General features: G+C 50.6%; 1 protein-coding gene and 1 non-coding gene across 3 annotated transcripts in view; one reads left to right on the forward strand and one right to left on the reverse strand.

Moving 5' to 3' along the window:
* Positions 1-545: 545 nt before the first annotated feature.
* Positions 546-25,758, reverse strand: part of IQGAP3 (IQ motif containing GTPase activating protein 3) — a 45,825-nt gene continuing 20,612 nt past the window's right edge. The window contains exons 16-38 of one of the 2 annotated variants that reach the window (XM_025367706.1): positions 25,122-25,212; positions 23,463-23,630; positions 23,230-23,369; positions 22,955-23,125; positions 19,137-19,220; positions 18,904-18,975; positions 18,733-18,802; positions 15,497-15,705; positions 14,628-14,780; positions 14,164-14,327; positions 13,599-13,823; positions 12,294-12,434; positions 10,287-10,371; positions 9,655-9,887; positions 9,164-9,296; positions 8,928-9,030; positions 8,150-8,276; positions 6,334-6,421; positions 5,268-5,480; positions 4,064-4,230; positions 3,657-3,758; positions 3,096-3,204; positions 546-1,736 (exon numbers count right to left, since the gene is read on the reverse strand). In XM_025367706.1, the coding sequence (XP_025223491.1) occupies positions 1,623-1,736; positions 3,096-3,204; positions 3,657-3,758; positions 4,064-4,230; positions 5,268-5,480; positions 6,334-6,421; positions 8,150-8,276; positions 8,928-9,030; positions 9,164-9,296; positions 9,655-9,887; positions 10,287-10,371; positions 12,294-12,434; positions 13,599-13,823; positions 14,164-14,327; positions 14,628-14,780; positions 15,497-15,705; positions 18,733-18,802; positions 18,904-18,975; positions 19,137-19,220; positions 22,955-23,125; positions 23,230-23,369; positions 23,463-23,630; positions 25,122-25,212 (3,162 nt within the window). In that variant the 3' untranslated portion in view covers positions 546-1,622. Of the gene's footprint in view, positions 1,737-3,095; positions 3,205-3,656; positions 3,759-4,063; positions 4,231-5,267; positions 5,481-6,333; positions 6,422-8,149; positions 8,277-8,927; positions 9,031-9,163; positions 9,297-9,654; positions 9,888-10,286; positions 10,372-12,293; positions 12,435-13,598; positions 13,824-14,163; positions 14,328-14,627; positions 14,781-15,496; positions 15,706-18,732; positions 18,803-18,897; positions 18,976-19,136; positions 19,221-22,954; positions 23,126-23,229; positions 23,370-23,462; positions 23,631-25,121; positions 25,213-25,758 lie in introns of both variants that reach the window. The other variant, XM_025367713.1, reaches the window with a different exon arrangement.
* Positions 4,496-4,595, forward strand: LOC112616515. Its single transcript, XR_003117652.1, has one exon. It is a non-coding gene; the product is annotated as a small nucleolar RNA U13 (small nucleolar RNA).

The raw sequence follows: 25,758 nt of genomic DNA on the forward strand, positions 1-25,758 counted from the left end.
CCCAACAGGAGCTGCCTGGGAGTTCAGATGTCAGGGCAGGTGTCTGTCTCTACTGTCCCCTCCCCAACAGACTTCCCTCCCTACTTTCTGAAAGCAAAGAGGAAAGGAGGGAGCTTTCCCCTCGGAAAGGAGATCTTGATCAGAGTGTAGAATCTACAATACCTAAGGAGTTATGGCTTAAGCACCTTTGATATCACCACCCAAAGCTCAGGAAAAGAACCTGCTGGAACTGTGTGTAAAATGGGTGGGGTCGAAGTTAGAGTGGCTTCCCTTCTCAGCTTTAGTCTTCAGAGTGGCCGATAAAAACAGAATCGAAACCTAAGCATTCCTTCCTCCTCTCTGTCCCCCGGGAGAGGGAAGAGAGAATAAATGCCACATCTCATTAAGCTTTTACGAGCTCAGGCGGGCAGAGTGGGCCCACACCGGAGGCAGGCAGAGGGCTGGGGGAGGCTGCAGGAAGGATTCCCCAGTTCTCTCAGGGAAGATGAGTTCCAGAACTTAAAGACCAGCTCCACAGAAAATGAAATAAGGGTTAACAACAGATGTGGGAGTAACAGCTGCTTTTATTAACATCAGAAGGGCAACAGTACAGGAAGTTGGGTAGATGTGGGGACAACAGAGACTGTGGCAGAGGCAGGACAGAAGATCTACGGAAATTGCCTGGAAGAGTCAGCTGTAAGGCATGAGAATCCTGAGGGTAAAAGAGAAAAGGGAAAGACTCCTCTTGGATCTTATGAAGCTGAAATAACAAGATCTTAAACATGAGTGAGGACTCTTTTGCCCCAACCTAAGGTGACTTTAAATCCAAGGTATAAAACATGGCATGGATATTAGTTTGAATAGGGAAAATGAGAACTCTCTTTGAGCTAAAAAAAAGAAAAAAAAAAGAAAAAAAAAAAAAAAGAAAGCATTAAAACCCTGATTAAGGCTGCACAATGATCCAGTGTGTAAGGATGGGAGAGAGAATAAATACCCTAGTGACCCACATATTAAACAGACCACAAACAAGAGAACAAGACTTGAGGCTAATGGAAGGTCAACATGCCCATGCCGCCACGGGGGGCAACAGTGCCACAATGCCACGTGGGCACTAACACACACTGTATCCCCCCAGTCCCTGCCCGGGTTGAAGGGTGTGCAGATCACAGCAGCAGAGCTGCCTAGACTCAGGCAGGGCAGGAACACCCACTGCTGATGCAGTGGGAGGTAGGGATGGGGAGCCTGGCCCTGGCTTTGTGCGAGTGCAAAGAGAAGGAATACAGAGGTGAAATCAAGTCGCTGGGGCAGCGCTTGTAATATTGGGGTGACTGTGGGAGGGCAGTAGCAGACACAAGAATAATGGCCTTCCCAGGCCAAGGTCCATGTTCTACCATCTGGCAGGAAAGCCAGGGGTTTATCATACATGATAAAACCCACACAGCTGGACTCTGGGCAAGGCCCACTTTAGCCAATTAGAAGATACACTGTCTGTGGCCAGGCAAACAAGCTCCTCCCAGCTGGGGAAGAGGTGAGAATCCCTGGGCCTTGCCCAGTCCTGAGGTCTGGGTGTCTGCAGGGAAGCGCAGTGGTGAAGAAAGCATCCAGCAAGGTAAGAGGGGCTTGGGTAGCACCCTTTGCTTCTGTCACTTCCGCAAAAACTTCTTGTTGAGGAGGAAGATGAGAAGGTTGACATTGACTTTGGCCTTGTTGAAGAGTTTCATGACAGCCACACCCTCATACTGGAGCTGCAGGAGGTCCTAGGAGGGAAGAGGCAGGGAGGGGAGTTTAAGGGCTTCTGAATGTGGTCCAGTCAGATGGTGTACAAAACACTCACATCATGGGGCCTTCTGCAGTCACCAGTGGCACTGGCCACTGAAGTAGGGCATTGAAATCCCACTTCACAAATGAGGAGACTGAGGCAAGAGAGGTACAGTGACTTCATCAAATGTCAGCTCAAGCAGAACCAGGGATTGAAATTGTTTTCCTTATTTTATTTATTTATTTTTTTGAGACACAGTCTCACTCTGTCTCCCAGGCTAGAGTGCAGTGGCGTGATCTCGGCTCACTGCAATTTCTGCCTCCCAGGTTCAAGTGATTCTCCTGCTTCAGCCTCCTGAGTAGCTGGGATTACAGTCAGGTGCCACCACACCAGGCTAATTTTACCACACCAGGCTAATTTTTGTGTTTAGTAGAGATGGGGTTTCACCATATTGGCCAGGCTGGTCTCGAACTGCTGACCTTGTGGTCCGCCCGCCTCGGCCTTCCAAAGTTCTGGAACTATAGGCGTGAGCCACTGCACCCGGCCAAAGTCATTTTTCTTACTCAAAAGGCAAAACAGCAGAGCAAAAAGATTTGGATTTAAAACTACTGCTTGGCCGGGCACAGTGGCTCATGCCTGTAATCCCAGCACTTTAGGAGGCCGAGATGGGCAGATCACAAGGTCAGCAGTTTGAGACCAGCCTGACCAACATGGTGAAACCCTGTCTCTACTAAAAACACACAAAAAGTTAGCCAGGAGTGGTGGTGTGTGCCTGTAACCCCAGCTACTCAGGAGCTGAGGCAGGAGAATCGCTTGAACCTGGGAGGCAGAGGTTGCAGTGAGCCGAGATCGTGCCATTGCACTCCAGCCTGGGAGATGGAGTGAGACTCCGTCTCAAACCAACAAACAAAAAAACCAAAAAAGCAACAACAACAAAACCCAAAAACACCACTGCTTCACTCCTTTCCTGAACACTGGCCTATGACTTAGGCCAGCTTCTTAACCTTTTAGCCTAGAGCTTGTAAAATAGGGATAATACTTCAGAGCTGTGGAGAGGATTAAAGGAGGTAACATGTAAAGTCCTTGACATGTGATAGGGCTTCAAATATTAATCCTGCTTCTGACACCAGCAGCCCACTGCACTCTCCCTGATGCTGGGTCTGTGTCAGGGCATGGGGAAAGGGGGGCTGGGGCTGCAAAGACCCCCACCCTTCTCTTCAGGAACAGACAATACTGATTGGGTGAAAAACTGAGCTGGTGTCATCTGAGGACTAGGGAAGTGAGGCCAGTTGCTCTCTTCAGGCCAGCACCTAAAGCCCAGCAGGTGTCCTGCAGGCTCACGGGACTGTCCCCTCACCTGATAGTGAAGCTGAAATCGCTCCATGTCCACACCCAGGAACTTGGCATTTACTTCAAACTTTCCTGCCTCATCTCCCGGGGTGATGTCAAAGATGACGTTTCTGAAGCTGTCAGGAACAGGATTCAAAACAGGAACCCACTGCCTCTTTCCAGGGCTACAGCCACATTCTTGCACCTACTGCTCCTCATCCTGGGCAGCGGTGTCATCCAGAGCCAGCTTTCCCTCTGTCACTCCCAGAGGGTCCAGCTCGCTGTCTTCTCCTAGTTTTACTTCTGCTCCCCACACCATCTCTTTATCTGCCCCGCCCTACCCAGCTGTTCTCACCTCTGGAAAGCTTTCCCAGTACCCTCGCCTCAGGGCATCTAGAACTGTGCTAGACCATGTCCACGGCCCCTCACTTTCTGTCTGGGCATGCTCTGTCTCCACCATCATTCTAGCAGCTCCTTCAAGACCGGGACCATGCTTCTCCTTCTCTTCCACCCGGTGCCCAGCCCACAGCTCCACCCCCAAGTTAGAGGACAGGAAGGGGCTGACATCCTGCCCTCCAAAGACACATACTGAGAGGCGGGAAGATCTTCAATTTCCACCAAGACACCCTTTTCCAGAAGCTGAGCAGCAGTGTAATGAAGAGAAGGCTGCTTCTTCCCCTTCCCAGAACTCCTGATTAAAAGAAGGCCCCAGAGAATTCATCCAACAAACACTTTACCACCAAAGAAACTTGTTTTTTGTGGCTGGAAAGGAAATGAGACCCCAAGAAAGACTTCTCACTGATGGAAGACAGAGGAGGAGGGCTGCACTTGAGCCCAAGACTTTGTAAGTGAGGCTCAAAGACCAGACTTACGAAGGGACTATGCTGTGCTGGGTGAGATTCCCCTTTCACAGCTGGGAGATAGTGGGGCAAAGGTGACATGGGCAGGGGTGAGAAGTCACACATAACCGTCCAATTACGAGAAAGCAGCACCTACTTGGAGTCGGGGGCCAGGTGGTCCAGGCAGGCCCGGATGTACTGGCTGTAGTAGTCACCCTGCTCCTCATAGAAGGTGGTCTTAGTGCTCAGGCCCTGTAATGTGGCCTGCAGCTTCACCAGCTCCGCCTTCCGCCTGTGCCTGTGTCTGTGCTGGTTGCGGATGTCCTGGGGTTGGGGAACAGAGGGAGGGATGAGTGGTCCTTCCTGGCAGGAGAGACTTAGGGCCTGACACAAGCCCAAGAGTTACACACTGAGGCTCTTTGAAGAACAGGCTTCAGGGCTGTTTTCCTAGAAGGAAAATCTCAAGGATGGTATTCCAAATCCTTAAGGCATGTCCTCAGGGCCCTTAAGGCATGTCCTCAGGGCCTCTGTCCATTGAGGACTAACTGGTTTCAAGGCCTTTGTTTTTTGGTAAAAGAAAGTTGCAAGGATACTTTTGTAGGTCATAAGCTGAGGATTGGGTTTTCATGCTCATGTGTGAGATATGCTTCTCTCAAACCTTCTGACCTGGGCACATTACCCAGCTAATGTGGGGAAAAAAAAAAAAAAAGAGTTGCAAGAACACCCTCCTCCCTGAGTAATTTCAAGATCTTTCCTTCAGGCCAGGTGTGGTGATTCACACCTGTAATCCCAGCACTTTGTGAGAGCCTAAGGCAGGCAGATTACTTGAGGTCAGGAGTTTGAGAACAGCCTGGCCAACATGGTGAAACCCTGTCTCTACTAAAAATACAAAAATTTGGCCAGGTGCAGTGGCTCATGCCTGTAATCCAGCATTTTGGGAGGTCAAGGTGGGCGGACCCTGAGGTCAGGAGTTTGAAACCAGCCAGGTCAACATGGTGAAACCATGTCTCTTACTAAAACTACAAAAATTAGCCAGGTGTGGCAGTGCGCACCTGTAATCCCAGCTACTTGGGAGGCTGAGGCAGGAGAATCGCTTAAACCCAGGAGGTGAAGGTTGCAGTGAGCCAAGATCACACCACTGCTCTCCAGCCTGGATGACAGAGTGAGACTTTGTCTCAAAAAAAAAAAAAAAAAAAAAGATGTTTCCTTCAAAACGGACCCTCAGCCTTCCTCTAGCTGGTGACAATTTTGGGTGGGCACTCATCAGGAGGGGCCCACCAACATTTATGGATTAACATGTACATGCACACGCACACACACACATACACAAAGGCACATGGAGCCCAGGCCCAGGTTGTTACCTTGGCCAGCTCGTCCACTAGCCGCTGGTAGCCATTTCTGGCGCTGACCAACCCCAGGGCTTCAAGTTGGCGCAGGTTCCGCAGGACACGCCGCTGCTTCTCTGCCAGTGGCAGGAGGGAGTGAGCTGTCAGTGAGCGGTGTCGTCGCAGTGGCTCCGGTGTCTGGGCTGCACAGGCCTGGCGTCGGCTCATCAGCTGCTTGTGGGCTGCTTCCTGGGGACACAGGGATGCTGGAGGGGTCTACCAGGCCCTACCAGTCTGCTCCCACACCAGGGAAGACTCCATGGGCACCAGCAACAAAGGGAGGCCTGAGATTTTTCTGGGTATCATTAAGAAAGTGCCCCAGAGCCCAGCCTCTGCAGGGTATGGCTGGGGCAGGGCATAGCTTATGAAGAATATCAAGGTATAACATCGTAACACATGGTGTCACGCATGGGAGGGCCTCATAGATCACCTCATAGATCACCACAGGGGAAGAGTGGCTCAAAGAAGACCCAAACCCAGGTCACGGCATAAAGGATTCCGGACAGACACTAGCTGTGACTTCCCAACAATGGATCTTTCTGATGGCCCAGGATGTTTGGGGGCATTTCCCTGTCTGTTTCGTCTTGGGACATACCTCTACTGGCCATCCCCACCTTTTCTCTGGGAAGACCCTGGTTCAGTCTTCGCTCCATCAGGCCCAACATGCCCCTGGCCCCCCACCCGCCTACTACCTTCTCCTGCCTCCAGGCTTTCTAGCAGACCACTCTTCTGAGTACAGGCCTTCCAGGGGTGCCTTCCCAGACCGCCTCTCAGCGCCCCCCATAGCCCTAGTGTTGGTGCTTGTTTCAGTGTGTGCAGTGGGGAGAGGGGTGGGGCCCCATGACTCTGTAGCCTGAGGCTTCCCAAGGCTAAAGCTGTGTCCCTCACCCTGTAGGCCTCCAGAGTTTTCATTACTGGTGAGCACAGGTGTCTGCTTCTGGCCGACTGTGGGTGAGGTTCAGAGGAGGGAAGCAGCAGTGGTGCAGTTGGGGTGAGGCGGGGATGAATGAGATAGAACCTGTGGGCTGGCGCAGCTACCCACCTGCTCTCTGGAAGCCGAGAGGGACAGGATCTCCTTGAGGGTGTCCCCGGGATGGAACTGTATGATATCGGCCAAGAGCTGCTTGGTGCTGCACAAGGAGGCAGTGACAGAGGAGAGGTAAGGGGCAGGGGAAGGGCCTGGACATGGGACTGGCCAGAGGTCTAAGAGTAAGTGGACCATGCTCTATAGCATGGCTGCTAGGAGGTAAGGAGAGAGAGTGAGGGATAGGGGATGTCGTAGACTAGGATACCTTCCCCACAAACTATCTTCCTTTGAGTCCTTCAGCTGAGCACACATGTCCTTCCAGCCCAGCCATCCCTTCTCCTTAGCTCTCAATGCATCTGACACCCACTGCCCTCTTGGTGGTGCTGTGTTCAGCCCTAGCCCGACCCTGCTCTCAGCCCTTTGATGGGCAGGACAAAGACGATACTCAGCTCACTTGTTTTTTTGTTTTTTTTTTTTTTTGAGATGGAGTTTCACTCCTGTCACCAGGTTGGAGTGCAATGGCATGATCTCAGCTCACTGCAACCTCCACCTCCGAGGTTCAAGTGATTCTCCTGCCTCAGTCTCCCAAGTGGCTGGGATTACAGGTGCTTGTCACCACGCCTGGTTAATTTTTTAATTTTTAGTAGAGACAGGGTTTCACCATGTTGGCCAGGCTGGTCTCCAACTCCTGACCTCAGGTGATCCACCTGCCTCGGCCTCCCAAAGTGCTGGGATTACAGATGTGAGCCACTGCGCCTGGTCAGCTCACTTGTTTATTGAGTGCATGAGTGGGTGGAAGGGGGGTTGCCTTGTTGGCAGGGAGTTTGAGCTGGCACTTTGGCTCCACTTCTGCCCAGATGACCAGCCCACCCCTACTGGGGATCCTCCCTCACTTTTGTAGAACTGGGGAAGAAAAGCCCCATGCCCATCTCCTGACCATCACACTCAACAAGAATGTGGAATTAGGCTGGGCGTGGTAGCTCACACCTGTAATTCCAGCACTTTGGGAGCCCAAGGCAGGCAGATCACTTGAGGTCAGGAGTTCAAAACCAGGCCAGCCAACATGGTGAAACCCCATCTCTACTAAAAATACAAAAATTGGCCGGGGTTGGTGGCAAGCACCTGTAGTCCCAGCTACTTGGGAGGCTGAGGCAGGAGAATCGCTTGAACCCAGAAGGTGGAGGTTGCAGTGAGCTGAGTTTACGTCACTGCACTCCAGCCTGGGTGACAGAGTGAGACTCTGTATCCAAAAAAAAAAAAAGCGGAATTAGAACATGAGCTCTACAACCCACTGGCTATGGAACTTTGGATAAATCACATAACTACTGAGTCTTTCCTCAACTATGAAGAGGAGAAGCCACCATCTACCTCATAGCTTGTCTCTAAGAATAAACGATAACATATAAAAAAGCATTTGGGCCAGGCGCTGTGGGTCAAGCCTGTAATCCTAGCACTTTGGGAGGCTGAGGCAGGTGGATGGCTTTGAGACCAGGAGTTTGAGGCCAGCTTGGGCAACATGGTGAAATTCTGTCTCTACTTGAAAAAAGAAAAAAGCCATTTGGTAAACAGCACAATATGCAAACATCTGCTGTTGCCAATATCTTCATCATTCCTTTACTTTCAGTACAACACAGAGCAAAAAGCTGAGGATATCAGACAGAAAACAGCCAAGGCTGCAGCAAGGGGAATAAAGGTAGGCTTCAGGGAGAACTTCCTGAAGGATAAGGGAGCCCAGGAAGAAAGTGAAATGGGCGCCTCAAAGTAAGGCCATTTTACTGGCCTCAGGGCTGGGGAGCTTAGGTAGGCAGGGGCAGAGGCTGGTGTCACCCACCTCAGAAGCAGGCTACGGGTGTTGGAGTCATCAGTGTCTGCCTCCAGTCCTTCAAACTTGTTGGTCAGTGTCAGGGACACTTCTAGCTTGCTCAGGTCCGTGTGCCCATCTGCAGCAATGCTCTCCCCTGAGGTGTGGTGAGGAATGAGAGGGAGACAGGCATACACACGCACGCACGCACGCATGCACGCACCAATCGGGTCATGTTAAATCGGCTGCTCTACATGCCCCTCTTCCAAGAAGTTTTCCCACACTGGCCTGCAGAACCACCCTGTGTCCCCAACCCTTAGCACCGATGGAAGGGCTGTTACCCACAGAGCATACCCTCGTGTTACTGGGGCTGTGCCACCCCCACACCCTCAGCCCTGGGTGCCCTGAGGGTAGAGGAGCCATGCCTCCCCCAGCCTGCAGCTCCTGGCTCTCTCTAATCACCATCTTCATTCTATCCTTCCTCCCAGTAAGTTGGCTTCCTCCTATTCCATGGCCCAGAAACGCCTCCTTCTCAGAGAAACCTAATGAGACCCTTATCCCCGTGCCTCTTTCACATCATTTAATTGGCCATTTACCTGATGATCACGGGTCCCTCTACCGTCTGTCTACCTTCTCCACTTCAATCTGTGTCCCTGTGCCCATGTCAGGACTAGAGGGAGAGTATGGAACTAGCCACCTGGCACAAGACCTAGACTGCATGGGTGCGCTCACATGGCCTGTCTGCCTGCCTGTCCCTCCCTCCCTGCAGGCCCCTTAGCTGGCCCCGGCTGCCAAGGAGGGCACACACCAATAAGGTCAGGGATGGTGGGCAGCTCCCCAAGGTCCTCCAAGAGCTCATGCAGGGGGTCTTGGTGATCAGAGGCAATGCAGTCCTGGTGCTCCAGCAACAGCTGCAGGACAGAGGAAGAAAAGGAAATGCAGGGTCTGAGCCAGGTCTTCTCCCTGGGGCCAGCCCACTACCCCATCACAGGCTACCAAACCCCTGCCCACCCAGTCAACACTCTCCAGATCTCAGGCCCTCACCCTGTGCGTGTTGACCAGCTCCCCCACGGTAATGTACACCACAGGTTTGGCCACAGCCACCATGTCTGAGTACTCGTCCACTGCAAAACGCTCCTCTGGCTCTGGCACCTGGCAGGCTCTATGGATGAACTTCCTATCCAAAGGGAGGGCATGTGAGAGAGCGGGGAGGGCCAGCACCCCACACATCTTCTGTCCCCATCCTTTCCCCAGCCTTCTCCAGTGATTGCTCAGGCCAATTTGGACTCTCCAGTCTCAGCTTCTGCCCTCTGTCCTGCCCTACCTCTGTCCCAGTGACCCCTCAAGCCAATCTCTCTTAATAGTCTCCTTTCTCTCCACTGAGGAGTCCTTCCAACAACCTATCCTCCACCCCACTCATTACGCTCTTCCCTTCTATTTATGCCTCTTGTCCTCATGGATTCTGGAGGGGAGAAGCGGGATGTCAAAGATGAGAAGAGGGAAGAAAGGGGACAGAGAGGAAAGGGACCCAAGACCTGAACTTGAGGTGTGTTTCCTCCAGATAATCATTCAGGACCCGCAGGTGCTGGCTCTGCCCAGAGAAGGCCTTGCCAGCCGCAGCGTGCTGTAGGAGCTGAGCCACAGCCCCCAGGGCATGGCGCTGGGGGGCAGCCAGGGTGCCACCAGCTGCCATGGCCACAATGTCGAAGGCGTCAGGAGCCACCACAGCTGGGTTCAGGAAGCGGTAGTACAGGAGGTTCCCGACCACCTGAGGGCAGAGAAGACTCTCCCAGAAGTGTCCAGGGGCCACCTTGACTGGTGCAGCCCCACATTCCCAGCTTGCTTGGCTGGAAGGGATACCTGGGCCAACCCCCTCACTTCAAAGAAAACAGGCCCAGAGCAGGCAGGCAACTTTCTCAAGGCCACACAGCAAACCTGAGCAAGAGCTGGGACTTGAACCTAGATCTCCTGACAAGAAGCCAGTGTTGCCCACTCTGTTCGCTCATGCCCCAGCGTGAGCCAGGCTCCATTTACAAGGGGCAGCATATTTCCCTCCTTGGATTTTTATGGCATAGGATTTTTTGTGTTTTTGTTTCGGTCTGAGGATCGCAGGTACCAGCAAAGCAAAGGAGGGATTGAAAGGTGGGGGTGGGAAGATAACACTTGCCTTATAGACCTCGCTGTCTGTGGCGTCAGGGAATTTCTCTGCCAGAGTTGCCTTCAGGACTTTGGCCACATATCGCATCCCGTACCTGGGGACAAAGAAACAGGTGCACTGTGCCTGTGCCTCTGCCCATCTCTCTCTGCCAGATATAAGAGCTTGAGTGCATGGCTGTCTCTCCTCCCCAAGGCTCAGCCACTCCAGAGTGGAGCTCAAGCACTGTCCCTCCACTATACATAGCCACCTCCCTGCTGCCTTCCTCTGAACATCTCTGGGCCTTGTCCATCCCTCCTGCCTTGTGTCAGTAGTCAGGACCAGGGGCCTATTATCTACTAAATGTCTCACACAGCCTCCAACCTGGCTTGAGAACCTCTTCTTTGAGACTCTCTGGTCTCCCCTACAGAGCACTCCAGATCACCACAGTCATCCCCCATCCCCCAGAGGCACTGTTAACCTAAAGCTTGGGTATTTGACACTCACAGCCAAAACCCTGTCCTAGGACAGCCTAGGTGGCTCCGAGGTAGTCAACCTTGTCAGCTGTCACAGAGCACCTGTGAGTGGCCTAGTCTGGGCTAGAGGCAGGGTCCCAAGGAGATCAAGTAGCCAGGAGGAGAAGCTCCAGTTTGGACTCCACCACCAACCAGAGATATTATCTTAGGCTATTTCCTTCCCCTTTGTAAGTCTGTCCCCTGGTCTAGAAAATGGGAATGATCATTCTTGCCCTCTCTTCTCACAGGGTTTTTTGAGGATCAAGTGAAATTATGTCTGCGAGAGTAATGCATAATGGTAGAGTACTATTCAAATGTGCTAGACTTCATTATCATTATTATTCTTATTATGGATGTGCCACCTACAAATGTAATTAAATTCGTTTAAAAGCAATTTCCCCTCCTAGGGTACCAGAGACAGAAGTTTACAGCTCATTGTGTACTTTCCTTTCTTAAGCCTAGAACAATCTTTTCTTACTCCTAATTGTAAACTCTTAATCCAGTTCTCCAGCTTTGGGGAGCAGGGTTATGAACTCTATGGGTTCCCCTTTTCAGCATCCTCATCTTGCCCTGGGCACTCCAGCCTGGGCAACAGAGTGAGACCCTGTCTCAAAAATAATAAAAAATAAAGAAAAACAAACAAAAGAATGAAATCCTGCCATTTCGACAACATAGATGAACCTAGAGGTTCGTGTTAAGTGACATAAGCCAAACACAGAAGGACGAATACTGCATGATCTCACTCATATGTGGAATCTAAAAAAGGTGATTTCACAGGAGTAGAGAGTAGAATGGTGGTTACCAGAGCCTGGGGAGGGCAGGAGAGGGGGACAGAAGATGGGGAGAGGTTGGTCAATGGGTACAAAGTTATAGTCAGGTGGAAAGAATAAATTCTGGTGCTCTATTGCACAGGAGGTGACTATAGTTGATAATAATGTATTGTATATCTCAAAATAGCTAGAAGAGAGGATTTTGAATGTTCTCACCACAAATAAATGTTTGAGGTAATAGATATGCTAATTACCTTGATTTCATCATTCATTGCACAATGTATATATGTATCAAAACATCACACTGTACCCTATGAACATGTACAATTATTATGTGTCAAAAAATAAATGTAGAAAACCAAATGTATTGACTAAATTTAAAGAAAAGAGAGAACTATAAAGTACTTTATGGGCTTAAAATATTTATTTTTGATATTAGGAACTGAAGAGTCCCATTTTCTCCTCATTTGCTCTTAGATAATAAAGTGTCCCTGAGATCATTTTAGGGTCCCTGCTCTGGTTCCACTGACATCTTACCAGGCCACATGCAGACCTACATGCCATCTTTCAGCTCAGCTGTCTAGCAGGAGCTTGGAACATTCCCCACATCTCTCCAGGAACCCCTCTGAGTACCCCTGGCTCTATCTCCCTCCCTGCCTTCCTCCCTGCAGGACTATCACCCTGCTCTGCTCCCCATGGTGGCCTGGCCCTCTCAAAATCCCATGTGTAGGCTGGGGTGGGGCTGTTGCACATACGGAATTTGGTCCACAGATGAAGTAATGGCTACAAGGAACTTATCAGTCATGGTGAGGAGGTTGCGTAGGGCGATATCCAGTTGTCTCTGGACCTCGGGGTGGCTCAAGGCCTGCTCCGGGGTGACATCATACGGGAGATGGCTATGAGCAGAGAGAGACAAGGTATAAACAGGAGCACCCTCCAATGGCCTCCTTCCCCAAGGCCCTATTCCTTAAACTCTTGTCTAACAACAAGATCTTATACAGATGTGCTAAGGACAGCTCAGCATGCTAAAGGAGAAAGGGCCAGAATGAGAGTAAGGACTGGAGAAATGCAATCGGGAGGTGAAGAAGAGTTAGAGTATCTACAGGGAAGCTGGAAGAATGTAGGAAGGAACAGAGAACCTGGAATCTATGGACGCTTCTAAGGGGAACAGATGACAAGCAGGCGGCTGCGCTGCAAATAGTCTTTGGGAGTTTGGAATAATGGAGAGGCTGGGCCAGAGCCTTATAGTTTCCTCACTTAAAGCCTCCTGTGCCATCCAGAACAGCCACCAGGATTGCCTGCTCGCCTCCGTGGCTATGTTTCCCTAGCACCTAGAGACCTGAGCAATGACCCCAGGCGATAAGGGCAACCTATTTCTCCCACTATCTCGTTTGCCTATTCATCTATAAATAGAAATATTCATCTATACCCCTATAAATAGGAGTCCATGTCCTAACTCCCAGCAATTTTTTTTTTGGTAGGGGGGACAGAGTCTCACTCTATTGCTGGAGTGCAGTGGCACGATCTTAGCTCACCGCAACCTCTGCCTCCCAGGTTCAAGTGATTCTCTTGCCTCAGCCTCCCAAGTAGCTGGGACTACAGGAGTAGGCCACAACACAAGGCTAATTTTTGTATTTTTAGTAGAGTTGGGGTTTCACCATGTTGGCCAGGCTGGTCTCAAACTCCTGACCTCAGGTGATCCGCCCACCTTGAGCCCCCAAAGTGCTGGGATTACAGGCGTGAGCCACTGGGCCCGGCCCTACTGCCAGCAAATTTGACACATCATTTGCAAGCACTGACATAGCAATTAAGCACATTTGCATATTCATCTGTACTCATTTTAGTTAAGCCCACCAGGTCTGGAGTCATTTACATTAGTTTCATGTTAATTATCAGAGGGGGTCTAAAAGACTACCTTATTCATGCCTAAAAAGCTGGTATCATATTTGCATAAATCAGCACGCCCATTTATATGCCACCTTCAAAGTACACCCAAGCTTCCCCAGTAGGGTCGAGACACAGCTGATCAAAAAGAGCTCTCCCTCTGCCCATGTGCTCACCTGCGCTGCCCTGTCTGGGCCTCAGTCTGGTTGATCCAGTTCTTATAGAGGTGGACAGGGTCTGTGTGGACGCTGAGCACTTTGTCCTCTAGCACATCCTGGATAACCTTGCCCAGAATCTCCTGCAGGGCACTCTGTCCCCGCCCATTGCGGTAGAATCTCACCACCAGCCTCACCACTGTTGGGTTGCCTGTCACCACGTCCTGGGGCTGCTCCACCTTTGACCTGTGGTTTAAGAGGTCATTGAAGCTAGTCTTCTGCCTCTGTGTAGGACAAACCGTTACTTTTTCTTTTTGAGATTTTGGCTCTCAAAGCCTGCCCTGGTGTCCCTGCTCTTAAGGAATGTCTTGATATCTCTCTCAACCTTTGTGTTAGCATGTCAGCCCATATCCTCCCACTGTGCTGTCCCAGATGTTTTACAGTTTCTCCACAGGAGGCAGAGAAGAGAGGTCTTCTGATTCCATTTCTACCCTTAAGCCTCAACAAGCTGTCACCTTGTGAAGAAGCCAACAGGGGCATCTCTTAACCCATTCTCTCCCCATTCCTTTGTGTCTGGAGAGCCTACTTGACTTCCTCCTGGAGTGCTGTCTTGAACAGCTGGAGCAGGAGATAGGCCTCTCGGCGGCTGGAGGCATAGTTGTACAGGCTGAAAATCACTGCCTCCATGAACTTGGTGGTTTTGTTCTGTGGCATCTGAAAGATCAGCTTGGCCAGGTAGATGGGCTGAGTCTGCAAGCAAGAGGGGAGACAGGAATGGCTGACCATGTACTTCGAGGACCAGTGATAGGATAAAGAAAGGTTTTCCCTCGATGGAAATCTGGAATGGAGAAAGCACTACCACACTTTCTCCAGGTGCTAGTGACATTCCAGACAAACAGGGGAAGAGGTAGTCTCTTTTCCTGGGGATAAGGAATTAAGATTATGGGAAAGGACACCTTGCATGGTGTCAAAGGCACAGACAAGAAGGCCTTGAAGTCTCAGACCCTCAGGAGATGGGAGAGACTTCTCCTTGGAAAGTCCTCTGCTAACCTGGAGCAGGTAGAAGAGGTGTTGGTATGCTTCCAGTTTCTGCCGTTTCTCTTTGCTCAGTGACTTTAATCCCTTCTGCTTGTCCAGAACCATCATATCCGACAGCTGTTCCTTATTCCTCTTGGTCAGCTTCTTGCAGTGGGAGACCACTTCCTGCAGGGGTGGAGGAATGGGTGATACAACCAGCCTAGGCCATCCCAGGGCACAGAATGTATGGTCCAGAATCAGCGCCTTGAAGAGCCAGGGCTTTCTGCTGTTCAAGGAACAGGCATAAGCTGGAGGAGAGAAGCAGTTCTAGGGTGAGGAAGGGCCCCTCCTAGTGCCCTGAGACTCCATCTGGTTCCTCTCCTGTCATGGGAGTGAGTCTCCAAAGAGAATTGGGTTGCCAGGCTGAGGAATTGTGTCTATTTGGCTTTTGCTATCACTTCTTATTAGACTGCTACACACATTTGAGGTGGAGCTATCACTATGTCACTATTACCCTGTCACTGCATATTTGTATGGTAATTTATGATTTAAAGAGCTTTCTTATCTATCTCTATATTTGGCCTGGAGAGGCGGACATTCTCATTATTCCCAGTTTGCTAATGAGAAAACAGACTTAGAAGTGAAATGAGCACCCACAGCCCCATCCCTAGGAATCAGCAGAGCCGGGCATTCTGATTTTAGGTCTCATGCTCTTTCTACTCTGTCATGGGTCCCCCGAAATGATTTATTAGAATGGCAGAGGGCCACTGGAACAAGGAACTGAGTCAGGTGATAAAATCCACACCATTTTGAAAAAATTGATTAGCAAACAGAGAATGGTCAGCATCACATCTCCAGAGGTAGACAGATCTGGGGAAGGGGAGGACTGGTGGGCCCCACACCTGCAGAGTGATCCGGTTCTTCACCAGCAGGCCAATCTTGATGTCCATGATGTTGAGGTCCTGCTCCAGCTGCTGATTGGATCGGATCTTCCTAACTACCTCTTCCTGGAGCTTCAGCAGCTCTGCCTCAGCCAAGAAGTCCTGCTGGCTTTGATTCAAGAGATGGGCAAATCTGCGGACCACACTGAGAGGAGGGTGGGGTGCATGCACTGGGAGGAAGGGAGGAGGCATCAGGATTAGGCATGTCTCATCAGAGGCCTCCTTGCCAGTCCCTGCCCCAGAGTTAGCCCACCCCAGTCCCCGCTCTGCTTGGAATCAGCAGGTCCCCAACCCCAGTCGTCTCCTAACTGGTTCTGCTTGCACTTGGAGGGCAGTGGGTAGCCTCTTAGCCAGGCCTGTCCCTGAGCCCCCTGTCTTATAACTGGAGATGACATAATAGCTGCTCTTCCCCTACTTCTGATTCACCCCAGCCTGGGCCTATCCCAGGAACCTCTGACACCAAAGCCAGAGCCACAGCTCCCTCTGATTATCCTCCCAGACCTCCCTTGTCTACCGCAATTTACCAGTCACTTCTGCTGGGCCAACCTGCTCCTCCTCCTACCTGCCAGCCACCACTCAGCCCTGCTTGCCCTCACAGTGCTCCTCTGTCAGGAGTGTCTGTACACACCAGGAAGGACAGGTAGATGGGATGGACAGTGGGCTTTATAATATAGGGGAGGTCAGAGCTAGCTGGTGATTCTCCTTGAATCACCTTTGGAATTAGTATTTGAGCAAAAAAGAAAGAAGCCTCTGAGCTAATTTATTGGAAATAACAACAAAACAACTAATACATAGAATGTTTACTATGAGACAGAAGCTGTTCTAAGTGCTTTACACACTTAAGACCACCTGTGAGGTCAGTACACTATAACTATCCTCTCTTACCAATGATAACTCTGAGACTCAGAGAAGGTAAGCAACTTGCCCTACGTTACACAGTTAATAATAAATGAAGGAGTCAGATTTGGAAGATGAATAAAACTAGTCCCTGTCCCTAAAGGCAGTCTAGTAGGGAAACTAGACAAATAAACCACAATTCACTGTAATGTGGTTAGCGCTTTGAGAAGAGCAAACATGGGGATCTTTGGGAAAACAAAAGTGGGTTGCCCAACCCCACTGGGGAGTGAAGAAACACTGCAAGGAGGAGGTGAGACATCCCTGATGTCGGTGAAAAGGAGGTGGAGAGGGTGAATGTGGGGAGTGCTGAAAGTCCACTGTATCTGGAACACAGTGCAGAAGGTGTAGGTGGTGAGGGGCAGGTCAGTAAGGTTAGAGGTGCAGGGAAAGGCTGGATCACAGAGTCCCAAAGCTGTGGTTAGGAGATTGGACCTTACCCTCAAGGCAACAGGGCATCATGACAACTCTTAAGGAGGTGAGTGACATGATCACATGTACAGGTTTAATGGATTAATCTGGCTACAATAGGGGAACAAATTTTTTTTTTTTTTTTGACAGAGTCTTTATCTGTTGCCCAGGTTGGAATTCAGTGGCATGATCTCAGTTCCTTGCAACCTCTGCTTCCCGGGCTCAAGAGATTCTCCTGCCTTCGCCTCCCAAGTAGCTGGGATTACAGGCGTCTGTCACCACATCTGGCTAATTTTTGTATTTTTAGTAGGGACAGGGTTTCACCATGTTGGCCACACTGGTCTTAAACTCCTGACCTCAGGTGATCCTCCTGCCTCAGCCTCCCAAAGTGCTGGGATTACAGGTGTGAGCCACCACCATGCCTGGCCTGGGGACAAATCTTTGAGGAGTGAAGAAAGGTAGAATCCAAGACAATTCATGGCATCTTGGAGCATATTAACTCCTCAAAACAACCCTACAAGACAAATATTAGAATTATGTCCAGTTTATAAAGGAGAAAAGTGGGCAAGAAGGAAGTTAATTGGCCAGGTGTGGTGGCTCACGACTGTAATCCCAGAACTTTGGGCAGCCAAGGCGAGTGGATCACTTGAGCCCAGGAATTTGAGACCAGTCTGGGCAAAATGGGGAGACCCCCATCTCTACAAAAAATCAAAAGTTAGCCAGTTGTGGTAGTGTATGCCTCCAGTCCCAGCTACTCAGGAGGCTGAGGTGGGAGGATAGTTTGAGCCTGCAAGGTTGAGGCTGCAGTGAGCCGTGATTGTGTCACTGCACTCCAGCCAGGGTGACAGAGTGAGACTCTGTCCCAAATAAATAAATAATCAATTAAAAAAAAAAAAAAGAAGTTAAGTAACTTGCTGAGAGCCACACAGCTAGTAAATGGTAGAGCTCTGAATAAAGTTTGGGGGCCAGTGAAATCAGGAGACAGCACTAGGGAAAAACAAATTCTTCCAGAAAAACCATAAACTGAAGAGAAGAAAAAGAAGACAAAAAATGGCCAGGACAATGGTATTAGTGTAGCCACAGAGACAAAATAGAATGAGCTAGGTTGGGGAGAGGGAAGGAGAGAAAGAAGCTTGTTGACAGGAAGCAGATGGCCTGAGTGTGCATGACCAGAGAAGGGACAGGCAAAGTCCCTGTGGGCAGTTCAGGGGCGAAGAAGGACTGAGGAGGTGAAGGAGAGGATTCCTGAATAGGACATTTCACCAGAAGCCCAAGAGTGCAGCCTCAAGGCCAGGAAGGAAAGGGGTCTACCGCTTCAGGAACTCAGGGGCTAGAGGTGAATGTGGAAATGGACTACTTGTCAATTTCACAAAAAGGAAGGGGATGCCATTTGCTGGGCTTCTGAACTTGTAGAACAAGGGCCAGGAAGGACCTCTTTAAAGCTTTAAATGAGCACTCAACTAATGGGGAATATGGAGCAGGAAGATGAAGCACCCTTGGGTGCTTCTCACATTCCCCACACCACAGAATGGACTCTGTGTGCCTCACCAGGCCTTGTTTGTGCTGGGCCACAGAGGTCTGGAGGGGAGAAGTTGGAACCCGAAGGAAAGAAGCAAGATCCTTTTCTTTTTGCTTTGGTGGTAGCAATAGGTAGATAATCTAAGCCTGGTACAAAAAGAGCCTGGTTAGAACTTTCACTGTGACAAGGCTATCTGTGATTGGGATGAGCAGGTGGGCTTTTGTTACAACCTCTGCTCCACGTTCCTGCACAGACGACTTATGACTACCTTCCCCTTACCTGCTGTGCAGTCCCAGAAGGATGTCTAGACCTGCCTGGCTCTGTGGGGTGCTCTCCCTCCCATCAGCTGGGGAGGGTGGATCAGGCAGCTCACCTAATATCCTGTAGTCATCCTGGGCTTTCCTGGCTCGGAAAAATGCCTGGATCTTTACAATGGACTTAACCTGCCACGAACACAGATGGGAAAAGGGTTGCTGGCTGTCCTTGCTCTAGTCTCATGGGTAAAGGTTGGGTATGTGGGCAGGGGGAGCAAGGTGACACTCACATTCTTCTGGAAGTAGTGCAGACGCCTCAGGTATTGCCTCCGAGTTGCCCACATCCGGGCCCAGGCCTGGATCTGGGAGAAGAAACACACTGCCTCAGCTCCAGCTTGAGGCCCACCCTCAGTCCCAGGCCAATTCAGCCAAATCCAGAGATCACAAGGAGGTGACAATACTGCAAGATTGTTCTCAGAGGGTCTTTCGAGAGAAAGAAGCCTGCCAAAACCACTGTAGCTACCTTGATTATGGCATCCAGGTTTGCCTTAAAATACTGCAACCGCTCCAGGTAAATCTTCCGCTGCCTATAACCCCGCCAATGAGCCTGCAAATCAGGAGAGAAAGGGCAGTAACTCAAGTAGGTCTCCTTTGGTCAGGGAGGCTTTTAAGAAAATCCTTGTCCTGGGCTCTCCAGGGAACGGAAGTGGGCAGTTAAATAGAGGGGGAAGGGGAAAGTGGCCCTGTTCTCAAAGAACTTCCAACTTCATGGGGAAGACCAAATGGCTGCACATAGCCAACAATGCCCTCTGCCATACTCCCTGGTCCCAGAACAAACACCCACATACCCACACCCACACACCTCTAACCAATACCTCTTCACAGAAACTCAACTATAAGATACAGTCCTAAAAGATAATAAAGCATACACCTACTCACCAACTTCACCAAAGTATGTACCATATCAGCCTAAAATACACTCATACACCCATATGCAGACCACCCACACCCTATCACACACTCCACCCTCCCTCATGTGCACAGAAAGTGGGCAGAGAGCAGTCTGGAAATGAATGTGGTTGTGTGGATGCGAAGTGTGTACAGGCACAAAGCCATGTGCTCACCATCTCTGCCAGGGGCCACCTGGGCAGCAGGTCACTAATGCTCTCATAACTCACATTCTCTTTACAACACAATCCAGCTCCTGACCCTAGCTTTCAGCAAATCGTCCCACCAAGGTCCCCAGTAATTCAGCTGTCAGGCCAATGGCCTCTCCCCTAGCTGATCTGCTGCAAAGGGTCCAACTGACATCTGCACAAATCATGCCTCCTTTGGTCTCTAAAATCTCAAGGCCCTCTTCCATTCCAGTCTCCTTCCTAGGAGCCTTTTCCCTTTCACTCCAAGCTTGTGTGGGATTAATTTTCCTAAAGTACCTCTTAGACTGTCCCAGCCTATTTCCAGAAGTTTTCAACCATCTGACCCCACACTGCCTATTTGACTTTCCACTGGTCCCCACCTTCTTAAGGATCCTAGATGCATCAGACTTTTCACTTTCTTCTAAACATGCCTTATGGTTTTCTGTCCCCAAACCTTTTATACCCACCCTTGTTCCCAGCCCTATCTCTACCCACTGAAATCCTTCCCATCTCTTTTTTTTTTTTTTTCCTTTGAGACAGGGTCTCAAAGGCTGGAGTGCAGTGGTGCCGTCATGGCTCACTACAGCCTCCACCTCCTAGGCTCAAGTGATCCTCCCGCCTCAGCCTCCTAAGTAGCTGGAATCACAGGCATGTGTCACCATGCCTGATTAATTTTTTATGTTTTGTAGAGATGGGGTCTTACTATATTGCTCAGGTCAGTCTTGAACTCCTCGACTCAAGTGATCCTCCCACCTCAGCCTCCCAAAATGCTGAGGTTACAGGCATGAACCACCATGCTTGGCCCTTCCTGTCTTTTAGTCCCCATGTTCACTGCAACCTCCACCTCCCAGGTTCAAGTGATTCTCCTGCCTCAGCCTCCCAAATAGCTGGGATTACAGGCGCCTGCCACCATGATCAGCTAGTTATTTTTTAAATTTTTAGTAGAGATGGGGTTTCACTATGTTGGCCAGGCTGGTCTTGAACACCTGACCTCGTGATCCACCCGCCTCAGCCTCCCAAAGTGCTGGGATTAACAGGCGTGAGCCACCGTGCCCGGCAAGGAAGCAACCCCTTTCATTCAGTTGCCCCCAGCCCTTCCTAAAGCCAGTTCTGCCAGCTTTCCCTCGAGGCTTACATGGCCCCTCTGTTGGGAAAGGATGTAAAAGAGGATAGCTTGGTCCATGATGCCAGCTGTCCATGTTGGAGCCTAGAGGTCAGGAAGCCCCATTTCCATGCCTGCCCTCAGGACTCTTTCTTTTCCTCCTCCAGGTACTGCCTGGAAAGTTGCTGTGGGTGGTCTGAAGTTGCTGTGGGTGTGAAAGAGAGTGGTCTGCTCTCTGCTCTTTCCCACTACACAACCTCCACCAGGCTCCTTAAGGCCTCTGAATTGGTCAGAATTCAGGACCCTGGCTGGGGTTCTGGCCAGGGTGGGTCAGAGCTTTTAGGAGATAAAGTCTCAGCACACCCAGGCAGCCTCATTTTGGATTTTCCTTTCCCCTGGCAAGAGGCTCAAGGCTCTGGGCTACCTCTCTCTTTCTCTGTCTCCCAGAACCCAGGCCACAGCCCACACAGCTCTGGTACTAGTGACAAATGTTCCCTCTGACTCCATCTTCTTTCTCACTGTCGGTGTGGTTTTTCATCGCCTTAGTGTGAAATTCCAGACTGGGCTTAGGATGGAGAAATCCCTATGATTCAGACCACTAAATACAGCTCACTAAAGTTCTGTATTGAGTTCTGGGACCAATGCCCTGAAAACAAAATCTCATAATGGCTCCCATCAATGGAGCACTTACCACACTAAGTGCTACATGTAATTTTCCTATTGAATCTTCCCAATCAACATATGAGGTGAGCACCATCATTATGAATGAGAAGACTGAGTGCTAGAGAGGGCATAAGTAAGGTGCCCAATGTCATATGACCCAGAAGTGGTAGGACCAGGAGGCAAACTCCACCTTCTGACCCCAAAGCCTAAGCTCTCAATTACCCCCCAACACCGTCAGTCATAATCAAGGGCCATTTGCCAGTCCTGGTCTGCACATCTGTCTCCCTTGGAGTCCTCTGGTGTTGTCTTTGTGTCCCTCCTATCACAATGTCTAACATCAAGTGTACTCCAATTTCTGTGAGGGGAGAGATGTGATTACTCACCCTTAGGCCTCGCACCCATCTCCCACCCTTGCCTAGTGCCAAGTGGCATGCTCTTGGCATTCAAAAAGTTTATGAAAGCATCTTTACATTGCCAGCACCCCCATGAGGCCCTCCAGATCACATCTGCCTGGGAAGGTATCTGCTCAACTGCCATGATTCCTGGCTTGCACAGTGCCTCTGGCTATCTTCTCTACCAGCCTCATGTCTCAGTTACTTACAGGTCAGTCTCAGAGGCCACACTGGACCATCCACGGGTTGGAAGAATAAAAATGGGAAGGGCTGGTTGGAGAGGAAAGGTAGAAGACTCTTCTTTTCCTAAAGGATATTTCACCCCTTTTCTGTTTAACCACCACTTCTTCGAGCCCTCCTGGTGTCTAAGCCTTGATGTCTTACTAAACACACACACACACACACACACACACACACACACACACACACACTTTTAGAGACAGGGTCTCACTCTGCTCTCTCTGTTGCCCAAGCTGGAATGCAGTGGTGCCATTATAGCTCATTTCAGCCTCAAACTCCTGGCCTCATGCAATCCTCCCACCTCAGCTTTCTGACTGGCTGGAATCATAGGTGTTAGCCACTGCACCCAGCTAAATCTTATTTCACTCTTCCCTTGGGGAAGCTAAAAAGCAACTCTTACTCTCTGGATAGTGATGATGATGACATAAATAGCATGGTAACTTCTACCATGTTCTTACCTACCTCCCAGGCACAATTTATAAACAATTGAGATATTACCCAACTTAATCCTCATAACAACTCTATAAGGTAGGTGCTTTCATTAGCCCTATTTTTCAAATGAAAAGACTGAGGGACCAGTGAGGAAACTGAGGGAGAAAGGGTAAGTAACTTGCCAGGGTCACACAGCTAAGAGGTGACAGAGCTGGGATTCAAACGTACATGGTCTGGGTCCAGAACCTATGCTTTTAACCACTACTATTTAGAGGCCGAAAGATCATTCCCATGTCAGTAAAAAGGAAGCAGGGTGGATACCCTGGAGCCCAGATAAGCGCAGGCCCTGAAGACTGAGAAGGCCAGAGCCTGCCACCTGGATCTGGATGACTGCTGGGAGCCAGGTCCTCAGAAAGTGGGAATGCTCAGCAAACTTCTGTCGAACTAGGAAGCCACGGAGGCGGGCCTGGAGCTGGACGACAAAGCCCGTGTTGGCTTTCCAGAGCTGTTGGCGGTCATAGGCAGCAGTGACCTTGGTGACAGCTGACTGTGGAGGCAGGAGAGAGATGCTGTGGTCTTTCAGGGAGTGGGAGCCTCTTCTTCAGGGCATTCCCATCCAAAATCCCCCACCCTTGCAGGGGCTCTGCCAACCTGGATCTCCTCCCGGGTCAGGTGAGAGGTGTGGAGGCGGCAGCCAGAGGGTTGCTCCCAGGTCCCCTGGAAGGTCTGCAGATGGAAGTAGTAGGCAGTGCCATCATTCATGTCATGTTGAACCCAGAAAGCTGAGTCTGCTAAGCAGAAACCAAGCAAGCAGAAAAGGTTCAGAGTAGGCAAGGGGTGGCTGGGGCAGGCAGAGAAGAGGAGGGTCAGGTTGGGGCCATTACCTGGACGCTGTTTCTTTGCCATGGCACCTTCCAGGGCTCGCTGGTAGCCGTTGGCACAGTTGGGAACTACCCCTCGAAGGGCCACTGCGGGGTTCCTCAACACCCGCTCAGTCTGGGCTGCCTTGCCCTCCTTGATGGCTTGATTGATGGCGGCCACACCAAGAGCCACTGACAGGGGCATCAGGAGACAGCAGTCAATACTTCGCCTAAGTCCCTCCCATGGGCCTTAGCCTGTCCACTAGGGACAGATTCCATGAAAGAGGACACAAAATCACCCTTCTGAAGGAGTAGACAGGAACATCCCAGGATGGACAGAGACACATACATGAAAAGCAGCACCATGCAACTGTGCTTGGAGGGAAAGGCAGCAGCAGTCAAGGAAGCACTCCGAGGGAGGCAGCATGGGGCTAGGCTGAGTTGGGCTTGATAAAAGGAAAATCAGCTTGAACAGAAGCATAAAGGCCCAGAGCAGTGGTTCATGCCTGTAATCCCAACACTTTGGGACGCTGAGGCAGGCAGATCACTTGAGCCCAGGAGTTTGAGACTAGCCTGGCCAACATGGCAAACCCCCATCTCTATAAAAAAAATACAAAAATTGGCCAGGCGCTGTGGCTCACGCCTGTAATCCCAGCACTTTGGGAGGCCAAGGCGGGCAGATCACCTGAAGTCAGGAGTTCGAGACCAGCCTGGCCAATATGGTGAAACCCCGTCTCTACTAATAATACAAAAATTAGCCAGCTGTGGTGGTGGGTGCCTATACTCCCAACTACTCAGGAGGCTGAGGCCCAAGAATCGCCTGAACCTAGGAGGTGGAGGTTGCAGTGAGCCAAGATTGCACCACTGCACTCCAGTCTTGGTGACAGAGCGAGACTCTGTCTCAAAAAAAAAAAAAGAAAAAATATTAGCCAGGTATGGTAGTGCATGCCTGTACTTCCAGCTACTCAGGAGTCTGAGGTAGGAGGATTGCTTCAGAGGTTGCAGTGAATGGAGATCACAGTACACTGCCCTCTAGCCTGGGTGACAGAGTGAGACCCTGTCTCAAAAGAGAAGCATAAAGGCAGGATATGGGCAGAGGACTCTGGGACAGTTTCTTAGGAGAAGAGAGCCTAAGAGGTGGGAATGGCTGATGTAGCATCTGCCTTCCAGTCACTAGTAGACAGACAGATGGACAGAGAGACCACAGCCACTGAGAACTAACACCACCAGCACCACACATCAGCACACCCCTGTCTACTTGCACTGAGTCTGCCTATTTTCCTCAAACTCCTGCCAATTCCTCTTCTCTCACTCCAAGTCTAAACATTTTCTAGCCAGAGCTGATTGACTATTGGAACCCAAACTCAAGTTACCAGCAGAAATGGGATTTCTGACTACTGTGTGATCTCACACACCCACATTACAGGGAAAGTGTCCACAGGAAGGCATAGAGGGAGGCAGCGGGTGAACCATGGATTCTCACCTCCTGAGAATTTCCTGCCCTGCTGACTGCCAGGAAATCCATCCTGCAGTCCGAACAGCAGCCCTCCTGCTCTGACTCTGGCCTGCCTCACCACAGAGGTTGAAGGAAGACGGAGGTGACCAGGGAGGCCGCCTGACCATCTGGGCTGCTGCTGAGCCCATATCCCTCCCCTCCCAGGGTCCCCTGCTCAGTCCATTTACTTCTCTGAGCTGTATTAGTGTCCTGGTTGGCTCTGACCACTCCCTGGCGGATCTCCTCAAGCCACAGCACAGCTCCAGGATCCCCTGTCACCTGGTAGATTGAGGGAGGAAAAAAAAAGATGAGACCCCAAGCTAATCTCTCTAGGTTCCCAGGCCAAGGTGCCTAAGGGAACCAAACTACAGGCAGGCATTGGGAGCCACAGGGACAGTGATCTCTACTCAGCTCCCTGTCCTGTGTGTGGGCACGTGTGGCATGTGGTTCCCTGGGATGTGGCCAGGCTCAGAAGGCTCTCTTTTCCTGCTGGGCTTTTAACTCTACTCAGTTTGGCCACAGCACCTCCAGAACCACAGAGGCTCTGCATAGCTCCTCAAACCCTCAGCATCCACCACCTTCTCAACAGCTCGATTCCGTGCTCTTGTGCCTCAGTCATGTCCAGGGATAGCCCACGCTGGAGGCTCCACCTACCTGCCCCCACGCCCCACTCCCCTAGGCCTCATTGCAACTTCTCAGGCTGATCCTGACCATGACTTTTACCTTCTCTTTCCTTTTCTTGCTCCACACTCCTCTACCCGACAAGGTAGTGGGAAGATTACATGAGGCCACAGGTTAAGTAATCCCATGCCTGCCACACTGTCA

Source organism: Theropithecus gelada, chromosome 1, assembly GCF_003255815.1.
Source record: "Theropithecus gelada isolate Dixy chromosome 1, Tgel_1.0, whole genome shotgun sequence".
Lineage (NCBI taxonomy): Eukaryota > Metazoa > Chordata > Mammalia > Primates > Cercopithecidae > Theropithecus > Theropithecus gelada.